Source organism: Dromiciops gliroides, chromosome X (assembly GCF_019393635.1).
Source record: "Dromiciops gliroides isolate mDroGli1 chromosome X, mDroGli1.pri, whole genome shotgun sequence".
NCBI lineage: Eukaryota > Metazoa > Chordata > Mammalia > Microbiotheria > Microbiotheriidae > Dromiciops > Dromiciops gliroides.
The window spans coordinates 25,633,550-25,655,799 of record NC_057867.1 but is presented as its reverse complement, the minus strand read 5'-3'; the positions used below and the strand labels follow the sequence as shown (position 1 = coordinate 25,655,799).

General features: G+C 41.7%; 1 protein-coding gene across 1 annotated transcript in view; it reads right to left on the bottom strand.

Annotated features, from left to right (window-relative positions):
• OPHN1 (oligophrenin 1) overlaps window positions 1–22,250 on the bottom strand; it is a 278,050-nt gene that overhangs the window by 160,592 nt on the left and 95,208 nt on the right. Inside the window, exon 2 of the mRNA XM_043974083.1 lies at window positions 123–218. Coding sequence (XP_043830018.1) covers window positions 123–218 — 96 coding nt within the window. The remainder of the gene's footprint in view (window positions 1–122; window positions 219–22,250) is intronic.

Genomic DNA, 22,250 nt, shown 5'->3' with positions numbered 1-22,250 from the left:
CAAGTCTCAGATTCATGTTGGGAGAGCTTGGGAGCTCATGTAAGACTGACCTCACTCCTAAGGAAAAAAAGTGACCCTGGTGCACAGGAAACCCCATTCCTTGATGGGAGGGAAACACTTACCGATGTTAATCTCATCATCTGTCAGGGTGTCCCCAGTGAAGTCAAACTGGAAAGATTGCAGGGTCTGAGAAAATTTCTGCACAGCTGAAGAGTAACCTGGAAAAGAAAGAAGACAAGAAACCAAAGCTAAGTATCATGGAACCAGTGCCAACTGGCTAGGATTCAGAATGATGTTTCTAAATGCATTTTGGTCTTTTTTGTGGGGCAATGAGGGTTAAGTGACTTGCCCAGGGTCACACAGCTAGTGTCAAGTGTCAGAGGCCAGATTTGAACTCAGGTCCTCCTAAATCCAGGGCCGGTGCTTTATCCACTGTGCCACCTAGCTGCCCCCTATCCAAATACATTTTAAAGCAAGTTCATGGACCTCAGGTTAAGAATTCTTGCTTGACATACATTATATCCTCGCAACAACCTTCTCACTCTTTCCATTTTACAGAAAAGGAAACTGAGATTAACTTTCCCATAGTGACAGTGAGCAGGATTCAAAAGCAGAATTGCGCCATTAACCTAGCATCTAACTCCATGTCCAGCCATCAGGACCGAGTGACCTCTGACCCAGGCATGCCAAAGAGAAAAGGGAAGAGTTTAGAAGGGAAGAGTTTAAAAGGAAAGAGTTGGGCAGCTAGATGACGCAGTGGATAAAGCACCGGCCCTGGATTCAGGAGGACCTGAGTTTAAATCCGATCTCAGACACTTGACACTTATTAGCTGTGTGACCCTGGGCAAGTCACTTAACTCTCATTGCCTTGCAAAACAAAACCAAACCAAACAACAACCAGATCTCCTTCTTGGCTCACTCGTTCTCTTTCCTCCTCTGTGAGCAGCCAGTTCTACAAACAGCAACTGGTCCAGGGACAAGCCACAGATCCCAACCCAACCCAGAGATTCTGGTTGGCCTTGCCCTTTTCTCTGCAAATGGGAGAGAGATTGGTACGGGCCTCGGAGATACTAGCAGTAGCTGCTACTTGTCATCTCCCAATTCAGCTGTCCTAGCTTCCAGGGCTTCTCCCCCCCCCCCCGCCAAAAAAAAGACACCATCTTTCACCTCCCTGGGTGTAGATTTTGACTTTTTTCTAGTAGAATCAGAGATCTTGAGTAGAAAGAGATTTTGAAGGCCATCAAGTTCCAACTTCTCATTGAACATAGGAGGAAACTGAGGCACAGAGAGGTGAAGGGACTTTCCCAAGGTCACGCAAAGGATACTAGACCTAGGACTGGAAAGGATTTCAGAGGCCATCGAGTCCAACTCCTTCATTTTTCTTTTCTTTTCTTTTTTTTTTTTTTTTTGGTGAAGCAATTGGGGTTAAGTGACTTGCCCAAGGTCACACAGCTGGTAAGTGTCAAGTGTCTGAGGCCAGATTTAAACTCAGGTCCTCCTGACTCCAGGCCAGTACTCTATCCACTGTACCACCTAGCTGCCCCACTCCTTCATTTTTCAGAGGAGGATGCTGAGACCCAAGGAGGTGGGGAGACTTGAACCCAGGTCTTCCTGAGTGGGAGGCCAACTCTCTAAGCAGTATACTACAGTGCTTCTATAGCATGGATACATTTAAGGGGTCTCACCTCATCTACCTCATGTCCAACAGTACACATAGGTGAGAAAAATGGTCAGAGTTCAAGAGACTCACACAGAGTTCCATTAAGTAGCTCCAGCACCAATCTAGCTTTCACCAGTGCACCCCCTCTGGTGACATGGAGGAAAGACACTGGGACTTTTCTACCTCCTTCTGGATCAGTTCCCACCCAACATTTACCCTTGGCAAACACCCAGCTTATCTTACTATGTACAGAAGTCAATCAGCTCGGTTTCCTTGTTTTCTGGGACCAAGGGAAAGGAGCAGAGGAAGGCAATGTGACCTGTTCCTTTTAACTAAAACATGCTTTTGAGTAGGACTACGGAGAACTTTTCCAGGTAATTTAACTGGAAAATCAGAACCCCCTGGGGATTCTATTACATCTTATTTCTTTTCCATTTCCAAAAGCACTTTTTTTCAGGCAATTAGAACTTAGAAACCTGGAATGGACCACATTTCAGAGAAACTCTATGGTAAGTGGGGAGGATTATCCAGGTTATCATGGGTTCCCACTGTTTCCACCTTTAGAATTAGACTTCCCCAAAAACATTTCCCCTACAAATCACTAACACAAATAAAATTAGCAGCATGCCAGCCCAGCTTCCATATTTCATTATGAGAAAGAACACAAAACTGGCCATATTTACGGAAAACAATCCTATCACCTACAACTTTCCATGGGCCAAGCCCACTGATGTCTTTGGCCCATCAAGGGCCAAGTCAGGTGACCCTTGAGGAGGAAGTTCACCATTTGGATTCTGTTTTACTCTGGAAACTTTAATAAAGATCTTAATTGCTTCTCCCTTCACCCATAACATGAATTTCAATAGGGGGACTTTACGGTGGGAGGGGAGTAATTATAGAACTACAGATTGCACTCGGTCTCTCCCCTATTCTTCTCACCTAAGTCTTCCTGCCCTTGTGTAGTTGTTTGCCCTTAATTCTTGAAGAGAACCATGACATTAGGGTGATGTCATGACTTGCAGTGAATTGGATTTAAGTGAGGGAGGGCTGTGCGAAGTCACCAACCTCACTTTCTTCTCCAGAGCTATCTGGGTTCAGTGGCAAGATATACATATATCAGGGTGACTAGAGATGGCCCTGGATGTTTAAAGTCATTGGGGTTAAGTGACTTTCCAGGATCAAACAGCTAGTAAGTGTTTGAGGTGAGATTTTAATTCCTAAAAACTTCAGGGCCAGCGCTCTATCTACTGCAGTGCCACCTAGTTGTCCCATCTGTCCTTATAGACTCAATTCAGCAAACCAATCAATCAACAAGCTCTTATCAAGCACCTCCTTTTTTCTGGGCAGTGTGCTAGATGCTAGGTATACAGATAAAAAATGAACAAGTTTCTACCTTCAAGCAGCTTATATTTTACAGGGGTGGGGGGAGCAAAATTGATCAATCAGCAAGCATTTGCTATGTGCCTACTATATGCCAGGCACTCTGCTGGGTACTAGCAATGTTATTGTTTGTCCTTATTTTGGAAGAAGACCAATGACATCACTTGCATGTGAATCAGATTTAAATGAAACAGAGTTGTACAAAGTTGTCAGCCTCACTCTCTCTTCCAGAGTCATTAAAAGTCCAGTGGTAAGGCAAAAGTCAAGATGATTGGCGATGGCCCAGAACGCAGTGTGACTTTGGCATCTTCAACGTGTGACCAAGTTCTAAGCACTTCACAGAACCTACTTCAGGTGCCTTGTATGTCTCCTTTTTTCCTTTCAAAACTACCCCCTTCATTTGCATCCCTGATCCACTCACATTTTGCTGATTTTGTTTGTTTTGGGTTTTTTTTGTTTTTTTGTTTTTGCAGGGCAATGGGGGTTAAGTGACTTGCCCAGGGTCACCCAGCTAGTAAGTGTCAAGCATCTGAGGCCGAATTTGAACTCAGGTCCTCCTGAATCCAGGGCCGGTGCTTTATCCACTGCAGCGCCACCTAGTTGCCCCACATTTTGCTGATTTTGAAGGGGATCCTAAAAGAACAAAGGAATATATGTCCTGGACATCTTTTATAATTCACTTACCCCCTAGAAAAAGGTTTTGTAAGCAGCTATAGATAAGAGAATAGCCCTTCTAGAATCCCTCCTTCCTTAGAGTATCATTGAAAGACCTACTTTATGAAGGATAAATGTCTCCCTACCTTGTATCCTCCAACCAACCTACCTATGGAAACATTTGGATAAATGATCAGCTAGGTACATCTCAGAGCTTTTCTCTTTTGTTTATAAACGCCTAGCTATCTTCTTCCCTTTCCCCTCTAAAACAATCACTAAGAAAAAAAAAACACATCCAGCAAAAACAAATTTTAAAAACCCACCCTGTGATTCATTATTTTGACATATTATCAACTGATCATTATATTGACAGAGATTATGGAAATAGACAAAACAGACTTGCAAAGTGCTGCATTTGCTTGATGGTTTTAGTCAGGAGAACACTGGTATTAGAATATGAAAATACACATGTGTATTTTCCTTTACACTCTGCTTGCTCAGATGTGCCAAGGCTCAATCAACAAGCATTAAGTGCTTACAATGTACCAGGCACTAAGGATACAAAGAAAGGAAAAATAGCCTCTGCCCGCACTTTCAAATGGAAGAGACAACATGTAAATAACTAGGTAGATACAAGATATAGAGATAGTAGGTAGAAGGTAATAGCAAAAGGAAAGGCACTGCCAGATGGGAAGAACAAGAAAGACCTGCAGAAGGTGGGTTTTGGCCTGAGTCTTGAAGGAAACTGAGAAAGCTAAGAAGAAAGGAGAACATTCCAGGGATGGGGGTGGGGGAACCAGTACTGAAAAAGCACAGAGGCAAGAGATGTAGTGTTACTACTTTACAGAGTTTGTGTGAGCAAAGTATAAGACAACTCAAAAGGTAAAAAGGAGTCAGATTGTGAAGGACTTTGTTATTGTTATTGTTGTTGTCATCCATCCTTCATTTTTTTTTTTTTTTTGCGGGGCAATGGGGGTTAAGTGACTTGCTTAAGGTCACACAGCTAGTAAGTGTTAAGTGTCTGAGGCTGGATTTGAACTGAGGTACTCCTGAATCCAGGGCCAGTGCTTTAACCACTGTGCCATCTAGCTGCCCCCCATCCTTCATTTTTGAAAAAGACCAGTGACATTACAGATGACACCTTGACTTGCACATGAACTGGATTTAAGTGAGGCAGAGTTGAATAAAGTCATCAGCCTTAAATGCCTAACAGAGGAATTTATATTTGACCCTGCGGGTCATAGGAAACCACTAGAATTTACTGAATAGGGGGTGACACTGGCAGACCTATTGTCATTGTTAAGTCATGTCCGACTCTTTGAGACCCTTTTTGGACTTTTCTCAGCAGAGATAATGCAGTGGTGTGCCATTTTCTCTCCAGCTCATTTGACAGATGAGAAAACTGAGGCAAACAGGGTGAAGTGACTTGCCCGAGGTCACACAGCTAGTAAGTGTCTGAGGCCTAATTTGAACTCAGAGTCCAGGCCTAGTGCTCGATCCACTGCAGCCCCACCTACTTGCCTCTTACTGCTTAGGAAAATCAATTTGGCAGCTAAGTGTAAAACGGATTGAAGAGAGAGGAGACATGAGGCAGGGCGGCCATTATAATAGTCCAGGAAAGAGTCTCAGAGGGTACGAACCTACTATGGTGGCTTCATGAGTGGAAAGAGGGAAGTATACAGGAGATGTGGAAGGAGAAATGGCAAGATTGGTCAGTGGGCTGTATATGTGAGCTGTGTGAGAGTGAGCAATTGAGGGTGATGCCCAGATTGTGAGCCAGGATGACAGTGACAATGGGGCTACCCTTGATCATTCATTTTGCATTATTCCCAAGGTTAGAAGTGTCTTTTCTGTCCATGAACATTTTAAGTAGGGGAAGGGGATGGAAGAGGCATTTATTTACCATATAAGATGGGCCAGCTAGTGTACCATACTAAGCACTATTTACATTATATTATCTCATTTGATCCTCACAACAGCCCTGCAAGGTGGGTGCTGTTAGCTCTATTTTACAATTGAGGAAACTGAGGTAGATAGCAATTAAGTGACTTGCCCACTTATAGCTAGTAAATGTCTGAGGGTGGATTAGAACTCAAGTCTTCCTGATTTCAAGCCCAGAGCTCCAGCCATTGTTCCACCAGCTGCCCATAGATAAGAGTAACCAAAATCCTCCCTGCTGTCCCATGTGAATGGGCAGAGAAGAATATCTCCTCAAAGATTGCAGCCCAAGTTGGGGTGTGAGAGGGGTGGAAAGTGGTGATAGAGACCAAGACTGAAGCCACGACCTCTCCTTCCCCCCAGTGCTGTTCCTCTTCAGGGATTTTCTGAAATGTTCTCTCCTGGCTTACCACTTCCTGGAAATCCCTAGTTCCAGCTCACTCAATGCTTTTCTTTTTTTTTTTTTTTTTTTTTTTTTTTTTTTTTAGTGAGGCAATTGGGGTTAAGTGACTTGCCCAGGGTCACACAGCTAGTAAGTGTTAAGCGTCTGAGGTCGGATTTGAACTCAGGTACTCCTGAATCCAGAGCCGGTGCTCTATCCACTGCGCCACCTAGCTGCCCCCACTCAATGCTTTTCTGCAAGACCCAGCACATAATGAAATCCCTCAACCAACTGGAGCCAACTTCCTTTCTGGCATAATTTCACTAAAACCAAAGACTTTTCACACTTAGTCTAAAGCCTAGATATGAGACTAATTAATTGGTGGAGCTCATTACTTACTTTAAGGGTGGGGTGGCTGATTTGATTTCCTCAATCACCCTACCCTACATATGTGGAAAGAAATGTGATATAAAAACAAAAGATGTCAAGAAAAATTAAAAACGGAAGACTTCAATGTCCACAACTAGATTGGGATTTCCATTCATTCTAAATTGCCTGGCACTTGGGGCCTTCCACAATTTTGCCTTACTTCATCTTTCCAGCCTAATACCTGCTATGTTCTAGCCAAAGAGGACTTCGGATAAACCCCAAACACATCCATCAATGCTTTATGCCTTTCTTATGCCACGCCACATGGCTTGAATGCCATCTTTCAAAGTCCAACTCAGGTGCCACCTCCTCAATGAAGCCTCCCTTGATTCTTGAGGGTCAAAATGATCTCTTCTTCCTCGAAGCTCCCACAGCCTTTGTTCAGACCTCTTTTATGGACAAGATGATCCTGAAGTCTTGGAAAACACAATAGTGGAAGGGATGCAATCTCTGGAAGGCCCTATCAAGCTAGATAGGCTTTGAGGCCTTGAGGCCTGGCACCTATCTGTTATATGAGGTCAGGCTAAGTTTCTAACGGTTCATCCTGAGTAGATGAGCTATCAAGTGATATAAAGTGATAAAGACTATCAAGTGATGAATTAAGGCCACAGCAACTCATTAAGTATTAAGGGTTTGCCATCTTCATCCAGTAGAGGGAGTAGCCTCACTAATGAAATCACAGATCTTTAGAAGAAAAGGATTCTCCTAATCTACAGATATATCGTCTCTTTCTTTGTAAGTTTTCTGTGGGCAAGGACCTCATCTTAGACTCTATACACTCCATTGTACTTGGTAGACTTAATAATATACATTGAACGGATAAACTGACAGTACCATCAGAAATCAACAGAACAGCACATAGGGAAAATCCATTTGGAAGCACAGCTACTAAAGACACACAACATTGTACACAGCCTCAACAACATTGTGGGCTGATCAACTGTGATAGACTTAGCTCTTCTCAGCAATACAATGGTCCAAGATAGTTCCAAAGGACTCACACCCTCCAAATCCAGGAAAAAGAACTGTGGAATCTAGATACAGATTGAACCATACTGTTTCTACTTGTTTTGTTTTTCTTTCTTTTTTGAGCTTTTTCCCTTGTGTTCTGATTCTTCTTTCACAGCATGCCTAATGCAGAAATGTGTTTAATGTAATTGTACATATATAACCTATATCAGAATGCTTGCTGTCTTGGGGATGAGGGAAGGAAGGGAGGGAGGGAGAAAAATTTCAAACTAGAAATCTTATAAAATCAAACGTTGAAAACTATCTCCACATGTAACTAGAAAATAATAATATACTTCTTGTTTGTTTGGTTGGGTTTTTTTGCGGGGCAATGAAGGTTAAGTGACTTACCCGGGGTCACACAGCTAGTAAGTGTCAAGTGTCTGAGTCTAGATTTGAACTCAGGTCCTTCTGAATCCAGGGCCAGTGCTTTATCCACTGTGCCACCTAGCTGCCCCCAATAATAATATGCTTTTATGATAAAAAAGAAAAAAGACACACACAATTGTGTTTTGTTTTGTTAAATCGACAAACAACAAATATGAAATACTTATCAAGGGTCAGGCATCATGCTCGGAAGTGGGGATGCAAAGATATACATAACATACACCTTACTCTCCCTGGGTCTATAATCAACAAGGGGATAGGTAGGAAAGGCACATGAACACCAATAACTGTGTTAGAAAGGGAAACAACACTCATGGAAAACAGATGGCCAAGCAAGGTGTTTTGTTAAGTCTGAGAAGGAAAACATTGCCAAATGACTGGGTGGCCTTGGGTGAGTCCCTTCCCCTCCCTGGACCTCAGTTTCCTCCTTTGTAAAATGAGGAGGTTGGACTAGATGGCCTCTGGAGAAAGGTATGAAAGGTCAGGAAAGGTTTCACATGAGGAAACTGATTAAATCTAAGTCCCAGTTCCCTTTGCACTGAAAAAGAAAATAAAATGAAAGAGGGGAATCTAGAGTTATCTGGAACCTGCTCTGCAACTTAAAAGTCTCAGCTGCCTGGGACACTGAGAGGTGAAGTCTCTTGCCCAAGGTCACACAGCCAGGATATATGGGAGGCTGAACTTGAACCCAAGTTTTCCCAACTGTATGCTACCGCTGTCTCTGTCCATGCAACTGTAAGGGAAAGGTAAATTGGGCTTAGAATTAAAAGACCCAGGTGTGAATCCTGTCTGTGTGACCTTGGACAAGTACCTCCCCCTGTGAGCCTCAGTTTCCTCATCTGTAAGAAGTAGATGATTTCTCAGCACTAACATTTATGATTTCCCCATGACATCTATCTATTACACATTAGTCTCTCTCTTCTGAGCTCTAATCTCATGTCACCAACTGCCTGTCAGATGTTCCTAAATGGATGCCCCATAGACATTTCAAATTCAAGATGTCCAAAACAGACCTCGCTCTCTTGTCCTCCAAACCCACCCCCTTCTGAACTTCCCTCTTTCTGTCGAAGGAACCACCATTCTTCCATTCATCCATATTCACAATCTCTGTATATCTCCCACTCCTCCCTTTTCCTCACCCCTCCATGCTCAATCAATTGCCAAACCTTGTCATTTCTTCTTCCACATCTCTCGCCTGCAACCCCTTCAGTCTACTCATACAGTCACTACCCTATTTCAAGCCCTCATCCCCACCCGTCTTGATTACTGCAATAACCTTCTAATACATCCTCTACCTCAAGCCATTCCTCTCTCCAATCTACCCTCCTCACAGTGGCCAAAGGGATACTGCTAAAGCCTTGGTGTGTCTATGCCACTCCCCTGCTTGTGAGAATTGAAAGCACTGAGCAACTTCCCAAATGCAGCCCAGACTGTTATCTTTCTAAAAACTATTCAAGATCATTTTTATGTGTAGCTCTTACCTAAGGAATGTGTACTGGTGGACTAACTTAGAGGGCCCATCCAAGTATATGCCTCATCCATTTCTTTTTCCTGTGTGAATTGTTAATATCAGTCTCTTTTTTCCTCATTTAAAAAGTTAAATTTGGGGGCAGCTAGGTGGCGCAGTGGATAGAGCACCGGCCCTGGATTCAGGAGTACCTGAGTTCAAATCCAGCCTCAGACACTTAACACTTACTAGCTGTGTGACCCTGGGCAAGTCACTTAACCCCAATTGCCTCACTTAAAAAAAAAAAGTTAAATTTGCTTTAATTAGTGAAAATCTTTTTCTTCTACTCACCTTCCCACCCCACCAAAAAAGGAAAGAATACTAAGACCTTTATAACAACTATGCCTCATCAAACACAACAAATTCCTGCATTAGAGTATGTCTATACACACAAGCACATACATGCACATGCGTGCGCGCACACACATACACATCTCACATTCTGAGTCCCTCACCTCTCTCTCAAGAGGTGAGAGGCATACTTGGCCATGAGACCTTTGGAATCATGGTTGCTCAATGAGTTGATCAGAGTTCTTAAGTCTTTCAAAGTTGTTTGCCTTTACAGTGGTTATTATCGAAATTATTTTCCTGGTTCCCTTCTTTCAGGCCATATAAGTCTTCCCAGGTTTCTCTGAAACCATCTCTTAATTTCTTCCAACACAGTAATATTCCATCACATTCTTATACCACAATTTGCTCATCCATTCCCCAACTGAGAAGCACCCCCCTTTAGTTTCCCATTCCTTCCCAGCACAAGGAGAGATTCTTAGAACTATTTGTGTATAGAGGGGTTTGTTTCTTCTTTCTTTGATCTCTTTATACCAATCTCTGTTTTTTATTTTATTTTTTTTGCTGGGCAATTGGGGTTAAGTGACTTGCCCAGGGTCACACAGCTAGTAAGTGTTAAGTGTCTCAGAGGCCAGATTTGAACTCAGGTCCTCCTGAATTCAGGGCCAGTGCTCTATCCACTGCGCCACCTAGCTGCCCCCATACCAATCTCTTTTGATTCACTGATCTCATTCAGCATGTCCTGTCGTGTTCCAGTCAACAAGCACTTGTTTCTTTATTGTGTATGACTATATGCCACTATAGAGGTCATAATATTATCTGCAAATAGGAGCATCTGAAAAGCCTTACCATCTCTAGGAATCTCTCTGTGCCATCCATCCCCCATGCCAGCGGCCAATACCTTTGGCCAGCATACATTTCCCTGTTTTATGCCTTAATTATGGTGGTCCAAAGATCACCAAACCAAGTTACATCTGTTGCATATCTTGCATGATTTTTGCCTATGCATATGGGAAACATGTTAATGGCAGAGAGTCTTGTGGGTAGCTGAAAATCAAAGTTGTTGCTTGGGGCTAATAAACCATAAGTTCAATGGGAGCTAGTATTCATGAACAATCATGTGATCTGCTATCAGCTCTCAATTGTGGAGGCTTGGTCTCCTTCTCATACTTTCATCAAGGCTGCCCTGGAAGCATACATAGATTATCCTCTGATAGATTTTCTAGAGCTGAGAAAGTAGATCTATGGGGCAGCAGTTATCAGTGAGTGCACTCTTGATTGCTATTTCTTGGCAATAATAGTGGCCACAATTTTTTCTGAAGCAGTGAGTATCTTCCAGTCTTTCAGGTATCTTGAGGTTAGCTCCCTCAACACCCTCAAAATTGTCCCCTCCAGCACAGATGTCCTCTGTGCATACTTGGTTTACCCCAAAAGCTCTTCCCATCTTTATTCTGGGGACTTTGATGTTAGAGTTCTAATGGTGTTTATGACATTATCATTGATGGAGAAGAGAGTTCCCCATAAAAGCCTTTGCAAGACAGAACTGTTAGTTTTGCAGTCTCCTGGGGTCCTTGGAGAGCCCTAAGAACATAGTACTTGGGTCCATCCCTGCCCCATGCACTCTTAACTCCAATCTCACCCAGGGCTTGGCATCTGCCTTGCCTGTGACCTGCTCATTTACTATTGTAAGCATTGTTTGTTCATTGAGCACCTCCTCCAAGTTTTTTGTTTTGTTTTCTTTTTAGTGAGGCAATTTGGAGTTAAATGACTTGCCCAGGGTCACACAGTTAGTTAAGTGTCTGAGGCCGGATTTGAACTCAGGTACTCCTGACTCCAGGGCCAGTGCTCTATCCACTGCGCCATCTAGCTGCCCCCTTAAATTTTATTCATTTTTTAGTTGTTTTCTAATTTTAATTTTTGTGTGTGTGTGTGAGGCAAGGGGGGGTTAAGTGACTTGCCCAGAGTCACACAGCTAGTTAAGTGTTAAGTATCTGAGGTTAGATTTGAACTTACGTCCCCTGAATCCAGGGCCAATGCTTTACCCACTACACCACCTAGCTACCCGAGCACTACCTCCAAGTTAATGCTCATCCAGGGGAGTGCAGTGAACATAATAACATGACTAGGAAACATGCCAGCCAAGAGTCAGTGGACAGGATTAAGGATATTTACCTTAGAGAAGAAAAGACTCTGTGTGTGTGTATACACATAAACATTGTCTTCAGGCATTCAAAGGACTATCATATGGGAAAGGAACTACAGATGTTCTGTAGGAATCACAAAGTAGAGGTTACAGGGCAGCAGATTTCAGCTCAAAATAAGGAAAAAATTCCCACCAAGTAAAATGAGCCAAACACAGTAGAATGAGTGGGCTGCCCCAGAAAGTAGTGCCTTCAAGTCTTCCAATAAAGGCTGGGCATGTTGTCGAGGAGATTCAGCTGGGCTGGGGGAGAGCTACCGGTCCCTTCCAACTCTGTTCCATGATTCTAATTCTTCAGAAGGGTTCTCTGCAGATCAATTTGCATCACAGCACCTACTTTTCAAGCACGTGAATGTGTTTGGATAGACTATTTCTGGATGATGTTTTCACAGAGAGAAGATGTAATAACATTTGGAGGCAACCAATAATTTGTGCTGGTTAATGACCCTCTTAATGCCAGCCATTTGCTGTAGTCTCTGTAATTTCATTACCTAATGGGTTTACTCAATGCCACATACTGGTCAACATGCTGTTCTTTCTGTCTTTCCTCATAGCTTTCTGATGTTCTCTAGATCCTCCAGGCTGGGTCTTTCCTTGTTTGTTTCTTGCTACAACCTATTGATCGGGGCAGCTAGGTGGCACAATGGATAGAGCACTGGCCCTGGGTTCAGGAGGACCTGAGTTCAAATCCGGACTCAGACACTTAACACTTACTAGCTGTGTGACCCTGGGCAAGTCACTTAACCCCAATTGCCTCAACAACAAAAAATACAATCTATGGCTTGTTGATGTCCTTTGGCTCCTCTATTGGTCATCTCTTTCTTGAAGTTCTCAGTCATGGGAGCTTTGCCTGTCATTCATCAAATCCCAGGCCTGTCCCCTATCACTAGCTGCCTATAGCACATTTCAATCTAACTATCCAGTAGGCATCTAAAGCAGAAAGTCCAAAACAGAACTCATTCTCTCCTCCCCTTGAATTCATTCCTCTTCTGAACTTTCCTGTTTCTATCCAGGGCACCATATTTCCAGTCATCATGACTGGCCATTCTAGAGTCATCTTTAGCCCTTCACTCTCGTTCTTCCCACATTTTGAATTCATTGTCAAGTCTTCTTCCTGAGTTCAAATCTGGTCTTAGATACTTCTTAGCCGTAGGACCTTGGGCAAGTCACTTCACCTTATTTACCTCAGCTTCCTCATCTATTAAATAAGCTGGAGAAGGAAATAATAAGCCACCCCAGTGTTTTTGTCAAGAAAACGTCAAAAGGGGTCGCGAAAAGTCAGACAACTGAAAACTGACTGAACAACAAAATATATAACTTATTACATGTAGTTCCCCTTTATTCACTCTGTAGTTTGGCCATATTAGCCTCCTTGCTGTTCTTCACATGGAACATTCCATTTTTCATCTCGGTCCCTTTGTATAGGCTGTGCCCCATGCTTAGAAAGGACTCCCTTCTCATTTCCACATCTTAGTTGACCTCAAAACTCAGATCATGCACGGCATTTCCTGATTCCCTTAGCTGAGGGTTTCTTTTCCTTAAATTACCTTATTTTTATTTTGTATATACTTACATGTGTACATGTTATCACCTAGAAAGCGTAAGCTCCTTGAGGGCAGGGACTGTTTTTGGTCTTTGTATGTCCAGTGCTCACCACAGTGCCTGGTACATAGTAGGCATTTAAAATAGCTGTTGAGGGGGCAGCTAGGTGGTGCAGCGGATAAAGCACCGGCCCTGGATTCAGGAGTACCTGAGTTCAAATCCGGCCTCAGACACTTGACACTTACTAGCTGTGTGACCCTGGGCAAGTCACTTAACCCTCATTGCCCTGCAAACAAAAAACAAACAAACAAACAAACAAAAAACAAACAAAATTTAAAATAGCTGTTGACTGATTAAGTTGAGATATCAAAGGATATAAAGAGTTTAGTCACTTCTCACGTGATTTAATATTATTTTCTCAAATGGTTGAACCCATTCACAGATCTACTGATAGTGGTAGTATGCTTGTCTTCCTATAGCCCCTCCAACACTATTTCTGTCATTCATTCTTTTGTTTTGTTTTGCTTTTTTTGGTGGCGGCGGTGGTGTTTTTTGCAGGGCAATGAGAGGTTAAGTGACTTGCCCAGGGTCACACAGCTAGTAAGCATCAAGTGTCTGAGGCTGGATTTGAACTCAGGTCCTTCTGAATCCAGGGCCGGTGCTTTATCCACTGTGCCACCTAGCCGCCCCCTAATCTTTTTTTATCAATTCCCTATATATGGTGGATATTAGACTTTTATCAGAAGCCCCTTCCCTCACTTGGCAGTTTTTTGTCTAGTTGAGTTGATTTCCTTTTTGGAAAAGTTTTTGAATTTTACATAATCAAAATTGCCTGTTTTATCTTCTATGATCACCTCTATCCCTTATTTGGTTAAGACTTCTCCTGAGTATCCTTGTATATTAAAATGATGTACTTAAGAAAGGAAACTAGGGACCAGGGTCAGAGAGGAGGAAGCATGATGGAGAACATTTGGATAAAGATCAAGGGAGGAAGAAACAGAAGTTATACTATCCTGGGAGTATACTGCAGACCACTTGGACAGAAGGAAGAAACAGATGAGGAGTTGGGGAAATAGATCAGAAGCCTGGCCCAGAGGCATGATCTAGCAGTGATGAGGGACTTCAGTTATGTAGCCATCTGCTGGAGCACTTTCTCTGCCAAAAGCAGAGCAGCTAAGAAATTCTTGGCTAGTCCTCATGATAATTTCATCCTTCAAAAGATGAAGGAAACCATGAGGGGGAAATTTGACTCTGCAGCTAATTCTCACCAACAGAGAGGAATGCTGAAGTAGAAATGATGGGAACCTTGGGGGAAAGGAGCCACTTCATCTTCAAATTCATGATAGACAAGGAAAGAAAAGCTGGATCTGCCATGCATCCTAGCTTTGGGTAGAGTAGATGTTAAATGGTTAGGAGAAAGGATAGCCCTGAGCAGTTGACTAAAAAAAATCTGCACAAGGAAGGATCAAGGCTCACCCAAATGAAATTCTGGAAAAAAAGATAGAAAATTCTAATGAGAAGGAAAAGAGAATGTCTAAAGAGACCACTGTGTCCTTTAAGTGGTTTACATGTGCATACATAATTGTGTGTATGTGTATGTGAACACTAGCAGCTGGAAGGATTAGGACCTAGGAAAAATTTTGTGTTAAAGGGAATCCTTGAACTATTTTAAAGGAAATGAGGTGTTCTAAGAGGTATTGGTGGGACAGCTAGATGGCACAGTGGATAAAGCACCGGCCCTGGAGTCAGGAGGACCGGAGTTCAAATCCGGCCTCAGACACTTGACACTTACTAGCTGTGTGACCCTGGGCAAGTCACTTAACCCCAATTGCCTCACAATAAATGAATGAATGAATGAATAAATGAATGAATGAATGAATGAATGAATGAATGAATGAATGAATGAATAAAAATAACAAGAGGGATTGGTGAGGAAAGAGGGTATTCTAGGCATGAGGGAAAGACAGATTGTACAAAGGCAAGGAAATGAAGTATCATGTGTGAGGAACAACAAGAAGGCCAGTTTGGGTGATCTGTAACACGTATGAAGGGAAGTAATCTGTAATGCAGCTAGAAAGGGCAGTTGGATCCAGGTTGTGAAGGGCTTTAAATACCAAAGAGAGGATCTGGTACAGTTATCTCTTGCATATTGTAGAGATTAGGAGTGTGACCCCCAAACCCCACCCTGGTAATCTGGAAAATCTGCACAAAATTTTTTGGCTCTCCCTTTGTACCAGAGGTTTTTTTTCTTTTTCTTTTATGGGGTATTTACAGTACCTTATTGTACTGATACTCCCTGAAAAATAGGTGGAGGAAAGAGAAATTGAACAATACAAGAATACCAAGAGAAATATTAGTACAAAGTCAAAAGCCAGCAAAATTGAAAGAAAATGGGAGCTAACTACAACAGATTCAATTCAATAAGCTTTTCCGGGTCACTCAACAATCATTTATTAAGCATCAACTATAAAAGTGCTATGCTAAACACTAGGCCTGTCTTAATGTTAGTGCTTTTCCTCTGGCATGACCTCACTTTTATCCTGTAGGTATCTTGTTTGTACATAGTTGCTTGTATAATGTCTCACCTCAACTCCACCATTGGATTGTGAGCTCCTTAAGAGCAGTCCTTTTTCTTTCTCTTTCTTTCTTTTCTCCTTTTTTTTTCTTTTCTTTTTATCTCCAGCACTTAGCACTGTTCTTGGCACTACTTAATCCCTTAATAAATGCTTGTTGATTTGATAACAAGCATCTCCTGAACACCCACCAAGGGCTATGTATAAAACAGGTGAAACTAAACAGAACACAAAGATTGAGATGAAACAATGAAATGGATGATTGAAACAGAAAGGAAATGAAATCAGTGAATGAAACGAAGGAAATGAAATCAAAGAATGAGATGAAATGGTGAAAATAAAACAATACAAAGATTGAAATGAAACAGAATACAAACTGAAGGGCAGGCTTGGGAAGCACACTGACTCAGGTAAAGTGAACTACAGTTGATTTGGAGATCTGATAAGCCTTCATCCATATCACTGATAGAAATGTATAGTTTCTATCAGGACCAAGGACAGAGCCTTGGGGCACTCCACTGGAGACTTCTCTTCATGCTTAATCTCTATTCTCTGTAGTTATTCACGTGATTCTAGATTCACCAATGCTACTATTCCCCATCAAAATCCATCATATTGTACAACTCTCTCCTTTGACAATAATAGAGCACCGGTCCTGAATTCAGGAAGACCTGAGTTCAAATCCGGCCTCAGACACTTAACACTTACTAGCTGTGTGACCCTGGGCAAGTCACTTAACTCCAATTGCCTCACAAAAAACCAAACAAACAAACAAAAAACAAACAAAAAGACAATAATACTAACAACAACAACGACAGTAAACAGCTAGCATTTTTCTAGGCTTTAAGGTTTGCAAAATGCTTAACCTGTTATCTTATGGAGTCCTCATACGCACTTTGAAGTAGGTGCTACTATTATTTTCATTTTACAGATGAGAAAACTGAGGCTAAGAGGTGAAGTGACTTACACTAAGTCATATAGCTTTTAAGTGTCTGAGGCCAGATCCAAAGCCTTGTCTTCCTTCCTCCAAGTCCAGCAATCTGGCCACTGTCCTGCCTAGTTCCCTCAAGGATATCCTGAGAGGTTTATACCAAATGCCTTGGACTACTTTACCCTATAGACAAGGACTGACATCTACAAGCACCCCCTGAGATTAGGCTGTCATGACTTGCTCTCAGTGAGCACTAGCCTCTCCGGACAAGCGCTCACAAACCAGCCCTTTTATTTTTTTTAGAACAAAATAATATTTTATTTAGGTGCTAGGGAAAGGAAACCAAGAGAGAAGACCTTGGACTTCTTCTCCTGGGGAGAAGGCATGGCACAGAGGTGTGGCTCTCTGAGATACCTTTATCCAAACCAACCCTTTTATAAAACTCTCAAGAGTTTTGCCAGGAATTGAAGGCAAGTTCAGCCTCTATAGTATGAAGAGCCTACCTTCTTTCACTTTGGGAATGTCTTCCTTCTCCAGAAATCTGGTCTTCTAAAGATGATGATACAGTGGAGCAGCAATTAAGTAAAAATAATAATAACAATAATTGAACCAAAATGGCTTCATAGACTCAGAAGTGCAAGGGACCTTAGGACACAGAGGACATCAGAGCTGAAAGGGACTTTAGAGCCCCTGACAACAGAATTGGGATGGGGAGGTGGGATTAGAATACAGAATGTCGGGGCAGCTAGGTGGCGCTGCAGTGGATAAAGCACCATCCCTGGATTCAGGAGTACCTGAGTTCAAATCCGGCCTCAGACACTTGACACTTACTAGCTGTGTGACCCTGGGCAAGTCACTTAACCCCCATTGCCCCGCAAAAAAAGAAGAAGAAGAACACAGAATATCAGAACTGGGAGGGACTACGGCAACTTAGAACACAGATTATACCTGGCATCATTAAGTCCAACCTCCTTATTTTCCAAATGAAGAAACCGAGGCCCAGAGAGAAGTGACTTGCCCCAGGTCGCACAACTGGTCAGTCAGTGGATGAGAGACTGGGAGCACAAGTCCTTTGCCTCCTATTTCCCACTATAACACAGGCACTGCCAATCCCTCAACAATCTCTTCCATTGTACTAAGCAGTTCATGACTGCAGTATAAACAAACATAAGCACCACTTCAGAATTTTAAATAATATGATTGAACAATGAGAACTGGACTTAAGTCACTAGAATCTGTCAGAAGCCAAGATATTTTACAATGAGTGAGGATTCAGAGAAGACTCCCTTTCAGTCAGTAAAAGGAATGACAGAAATCTAATGTTTTATTTAATAATAATGTTATAGAAATTGGGGGGAGAAGGGCTTTCCCCCCCTCAAGTGCCCTTTACTCCAATGCAGACATCTTTGTAAGAGAAGCGTGAGGCTTTCACTGGAGTAGTCACATGTTCTTTACAGGCTAAATGCAGACCTAAGAGCCAAGAGGGACAAGTTCCAATCACAGATCTTCTGCTCAGCACCCTAGGTCTTAGGGAAACTTGAAACCAATCAAGTTGACCCATTGACTGGGTCACTCGGTCAGTTGGCCACCATTTCCTGTGTGCCTAACATGCATTGAATAGCCCTATTTTACCAGGCATTAGGGAAAACTAGAAAAGAAATATAATATATGGTCCTTGGAGAACAGGTAAGGCCCACAAACCATGGAAGGGCACTATTACAGGACAATTAAGTGAGGCAACATGCCAAGACAGGACCATAAATGATGTAGTCTAGAGACTACAGAAAAGGTGCTGGACTGGGAATTGGGAGACCAGGGTTCAAGGCCCAGCTCTGTCAATAATTTGCTGGGTGACCTCGGGCAAGTCATGTCACCTCCTCTATTCCTCGGTTTCCTTGCCTGTAAAATGAGTAGCTTGAACCAGCAACTTTTAAGGCTCTTTCAACTCTGACACCACTGGTGTAAGGGCCTCATCACTTCATCCCTGGACTACTGCTATATATTTTTTTCGATGTGGTTGATTGTGTTAATAGTTTTCCTAATGTTGAACCAGCCCTGTATTCCTGGTATAAATCCCACCTGGTCATAGTGTATTATCTTGGTGATCACTTGCTGTAATCTCCTTGCTAATATCTTATTTAAGATTTTAGCATCAATATTCATTAGGGAAATTGGTCTATAATTTTCTTTCTCTTTTTTTGCTTTGCCTGGTTTTGGTATCACCACCATATTTGTGTCATAAAACGAATTTGGTAGAACTCCTTCTTCACCTATTTTTCCAAATAATTTGTATAATATTGGAATTAATTGTTCTTTAAATGTTTGGTAAAATTCACCCGTAAACCCATCTGGCCCTGGGGATTTTTTCTTAGGGAGTTCATTAATGGCTTGTTCAACTTCTTTTTCTAATATGGGTTTATTTAAGGATTTTATTTCCTCTTCAGTTAACCTGGGCAGTTTGTATTTTTGTAAATATTTATCCATTTCATTTAGATTGTCAAATTTATTGGTATACAGTTGGGCAAAATAATTCCTAATTATTGATTTAATTTCCACTTCATTGGTGGTAACATCCCCTTTTTCATTTTTGATACTGGTAATTTGGTTTGCTTCTTTCTTTTTTTTAATCAAATTAACCAATATTTTATCTATTTTATTGGCTTTTTCATAAAACCAGCTCTTAGTTTTATTGATTAATTCTATAGGTTTTTTTGCTTTCAATCTTATTAATTTCTCCTTTGATTTTCAGGATCTCTAATTTAGTATCTAATTGGGGATTGGACTACTGCTATAGACTGCTGGTCATTCTCTCTGCCTTGAATCTCTCTCCACTCCAATCCATCTTCCACTCAGCTAGCAAATGAATCTTTGTTGGGGTTTTTTTGGTGATGTAATCGGGGTTAAGTGACTTGCCCAGGGTCACAAAGCTAGTAAGTGTCAAGTGTCTAAGGCTGGATTTGACCTCAGGTCCTCCTGACTCCAGAACCAGTACTCTATCCACTGTGCCACCTAACTGCCCCAACAAATGAATCTTCTTAAAGCGGAGTTCTGCCCATGTCAAACCCTGCCTCCCCAAGCAATCAACTCCAGTAGTTCCCTATAGCCTCTCTTCTTATCCATTCCTCACCTCCCAGTCCACATACTCAACAATCCAGTAATGCTGACCTCCTGGCCATTCCTCTTACAAGAGACTCCATCTCCAGGGGCTGGGCATTCTCCCTGGCTATCACCCATGCCTGGATGGTTCTCCCACTTAACCTCCACTCCAGACTTCCTTCAATCTCAGTTTAAATCCCACTTTCTATGAAAAGTTATACCTGAGGGGGCAGCTAGGTGGCACAGTGGATAAAGCACCAGCCCAGGATTCACGAGGACCCGAGTTCAAATCTGACCTCAGACACTTGACACTTACTAGCTGTGTGACCTTGGGCAAGTCACTTAACCCTCATTGCCCTGAAAATAAAAAGGTATCTAATCCAATCCCATCACCTTTTACAGATGAGGATACTGAGTCACTAGCATCTCCCACAATTGTCCTTGATGGAGAAAACAAGTAGTTAAAAATGGCTTTTGTAAATCTTTTTTCGATCTTTCTTCTGTTTGTTGCTCTTGTTATATTTTCATCCTTGAGAGCCTCATTGGATATCCTGCCTAGCTTTCTTTAAATTGGTATTACCTTCTACTTCTTCCCTTTGATTTCTGAACAAAAACTGCTCAACCATTCAACCACGCAATGTCCTCCAAGGACAATGGAAGCACCAAACTTGGACTCTCCAGAAGGATCTAGAGATGGTTCTAGAGAAGGACCTAGAGCTGGGTCTAGAATTTCTCACAATCTAATGGGGAGCTACTTGAGAACATTTTGTAGTTCTTTGTATCTCCAGCTTTAACACAGTGCCTAACACATAGTAGGTGCTTAAGAAATGCTTGTTGAATGAGTTGAAAAATCTCTAGGACCAGATGGATTCACAAGTGAATTTCTACTCAACTTATAAAGAACAATTAATCCCAATACTATATAAATTATTTGAAAAAAATAAGAGCTTCAAAAAAGCTTGGAAATACATGCATGAAATAAATGATGTATTGGGAAGCTAATAGAACCAACAGAATACTCTACACAGAGACAGCAATACTGTTTGATGAAGAACTGTGAAGGGCTTGACTATCATCAGCAATGCAATGATCCAAGCTAATCCCAAAGGACTATTGATGAAACATACTATCCACCTCCAGGGAAAGAATTGATATTGATGGAACAGATTGGGGCATGCTATTTTTTCACATTCTTTCATTAAGTGACAAATATGGTAATGTTTTCCATGATCATATATGTATAACCCATATCAGATTATTTACCTCCTTGGGGAGGGGGAGGGAAGGGGGCAAGGGAGGATAGAAAATGGAATAGAAAAATATGAATAAAAATGTTTAATCTGGAAAGGTGGAGGAGGGGTTGCTGGGAAGGGTACAGGAGGTATATATATTGTGCATTTATGAGTTACTTAGGTATTATTTGTATAGTAATTATATTTAAACAAATTTGTCATATAAATTATTGATATAAATGGACATGTATTTGTTATTTATAAAATACTTAAGGAATTAAAATACTAAGTTATATGTATTAGAATATACCTAGGTATATATAAGTACAAGAATGTAGAAAATTCATATGATATATGTCATATGTGTCTTTGTGTGTATTATATCTATATTTGATGTATGTATAAAATATAATTCTATATCACAAATAAAATTTAAAAATTTTTTTAAAGAAATGCTTGTTTATTTGACTTGATGTGATACATTCCAGGTCTTAAGATTTCACTCAGTTTGAGTCTGTTCTGAGGTTCCTTTCAGCTCCGACATTTTCTATCCTTAAGTCCTTTCCAAGTTCTTATGTCATGCCAAGAATAAAGTCAGGTGAAGTAAGTCATGGGAGGTTTCCTCAATGTCAGAATCGCCATGGGTTTTGAAAGAGGTAAGGGATGCAGAGGGTAGATGAGAAGGGATGGTGTTCCAGGCAGAGTCATGTATGAATCCTTGGAGGTGAAAAGTAACCAGTGGAGGAGCAAGGAGAAGTGGGAAATATATTCTCAGCATGGCAAGAAATGATGTGAAACAAGGTTGAGAAAATGGTGGTCAGATGACTTATCAAGTACCCTCCATATGCAAACCAACAGCTGATCATAAGGGTATCGAATGCTAACCATGGCACTGAGATTTGGTGGTAAGCCATAGGGCTAGATAGAGATTGGGCTTGAGATTTCATTTGTTTTTCTTTTGTGGGGCAATGAGGTTTAAGTGACTTGCCCAAGGTCACACAGCTAGTAAGTGTGGTCAAGTGTCTGTGGCCAGATTTGAACTC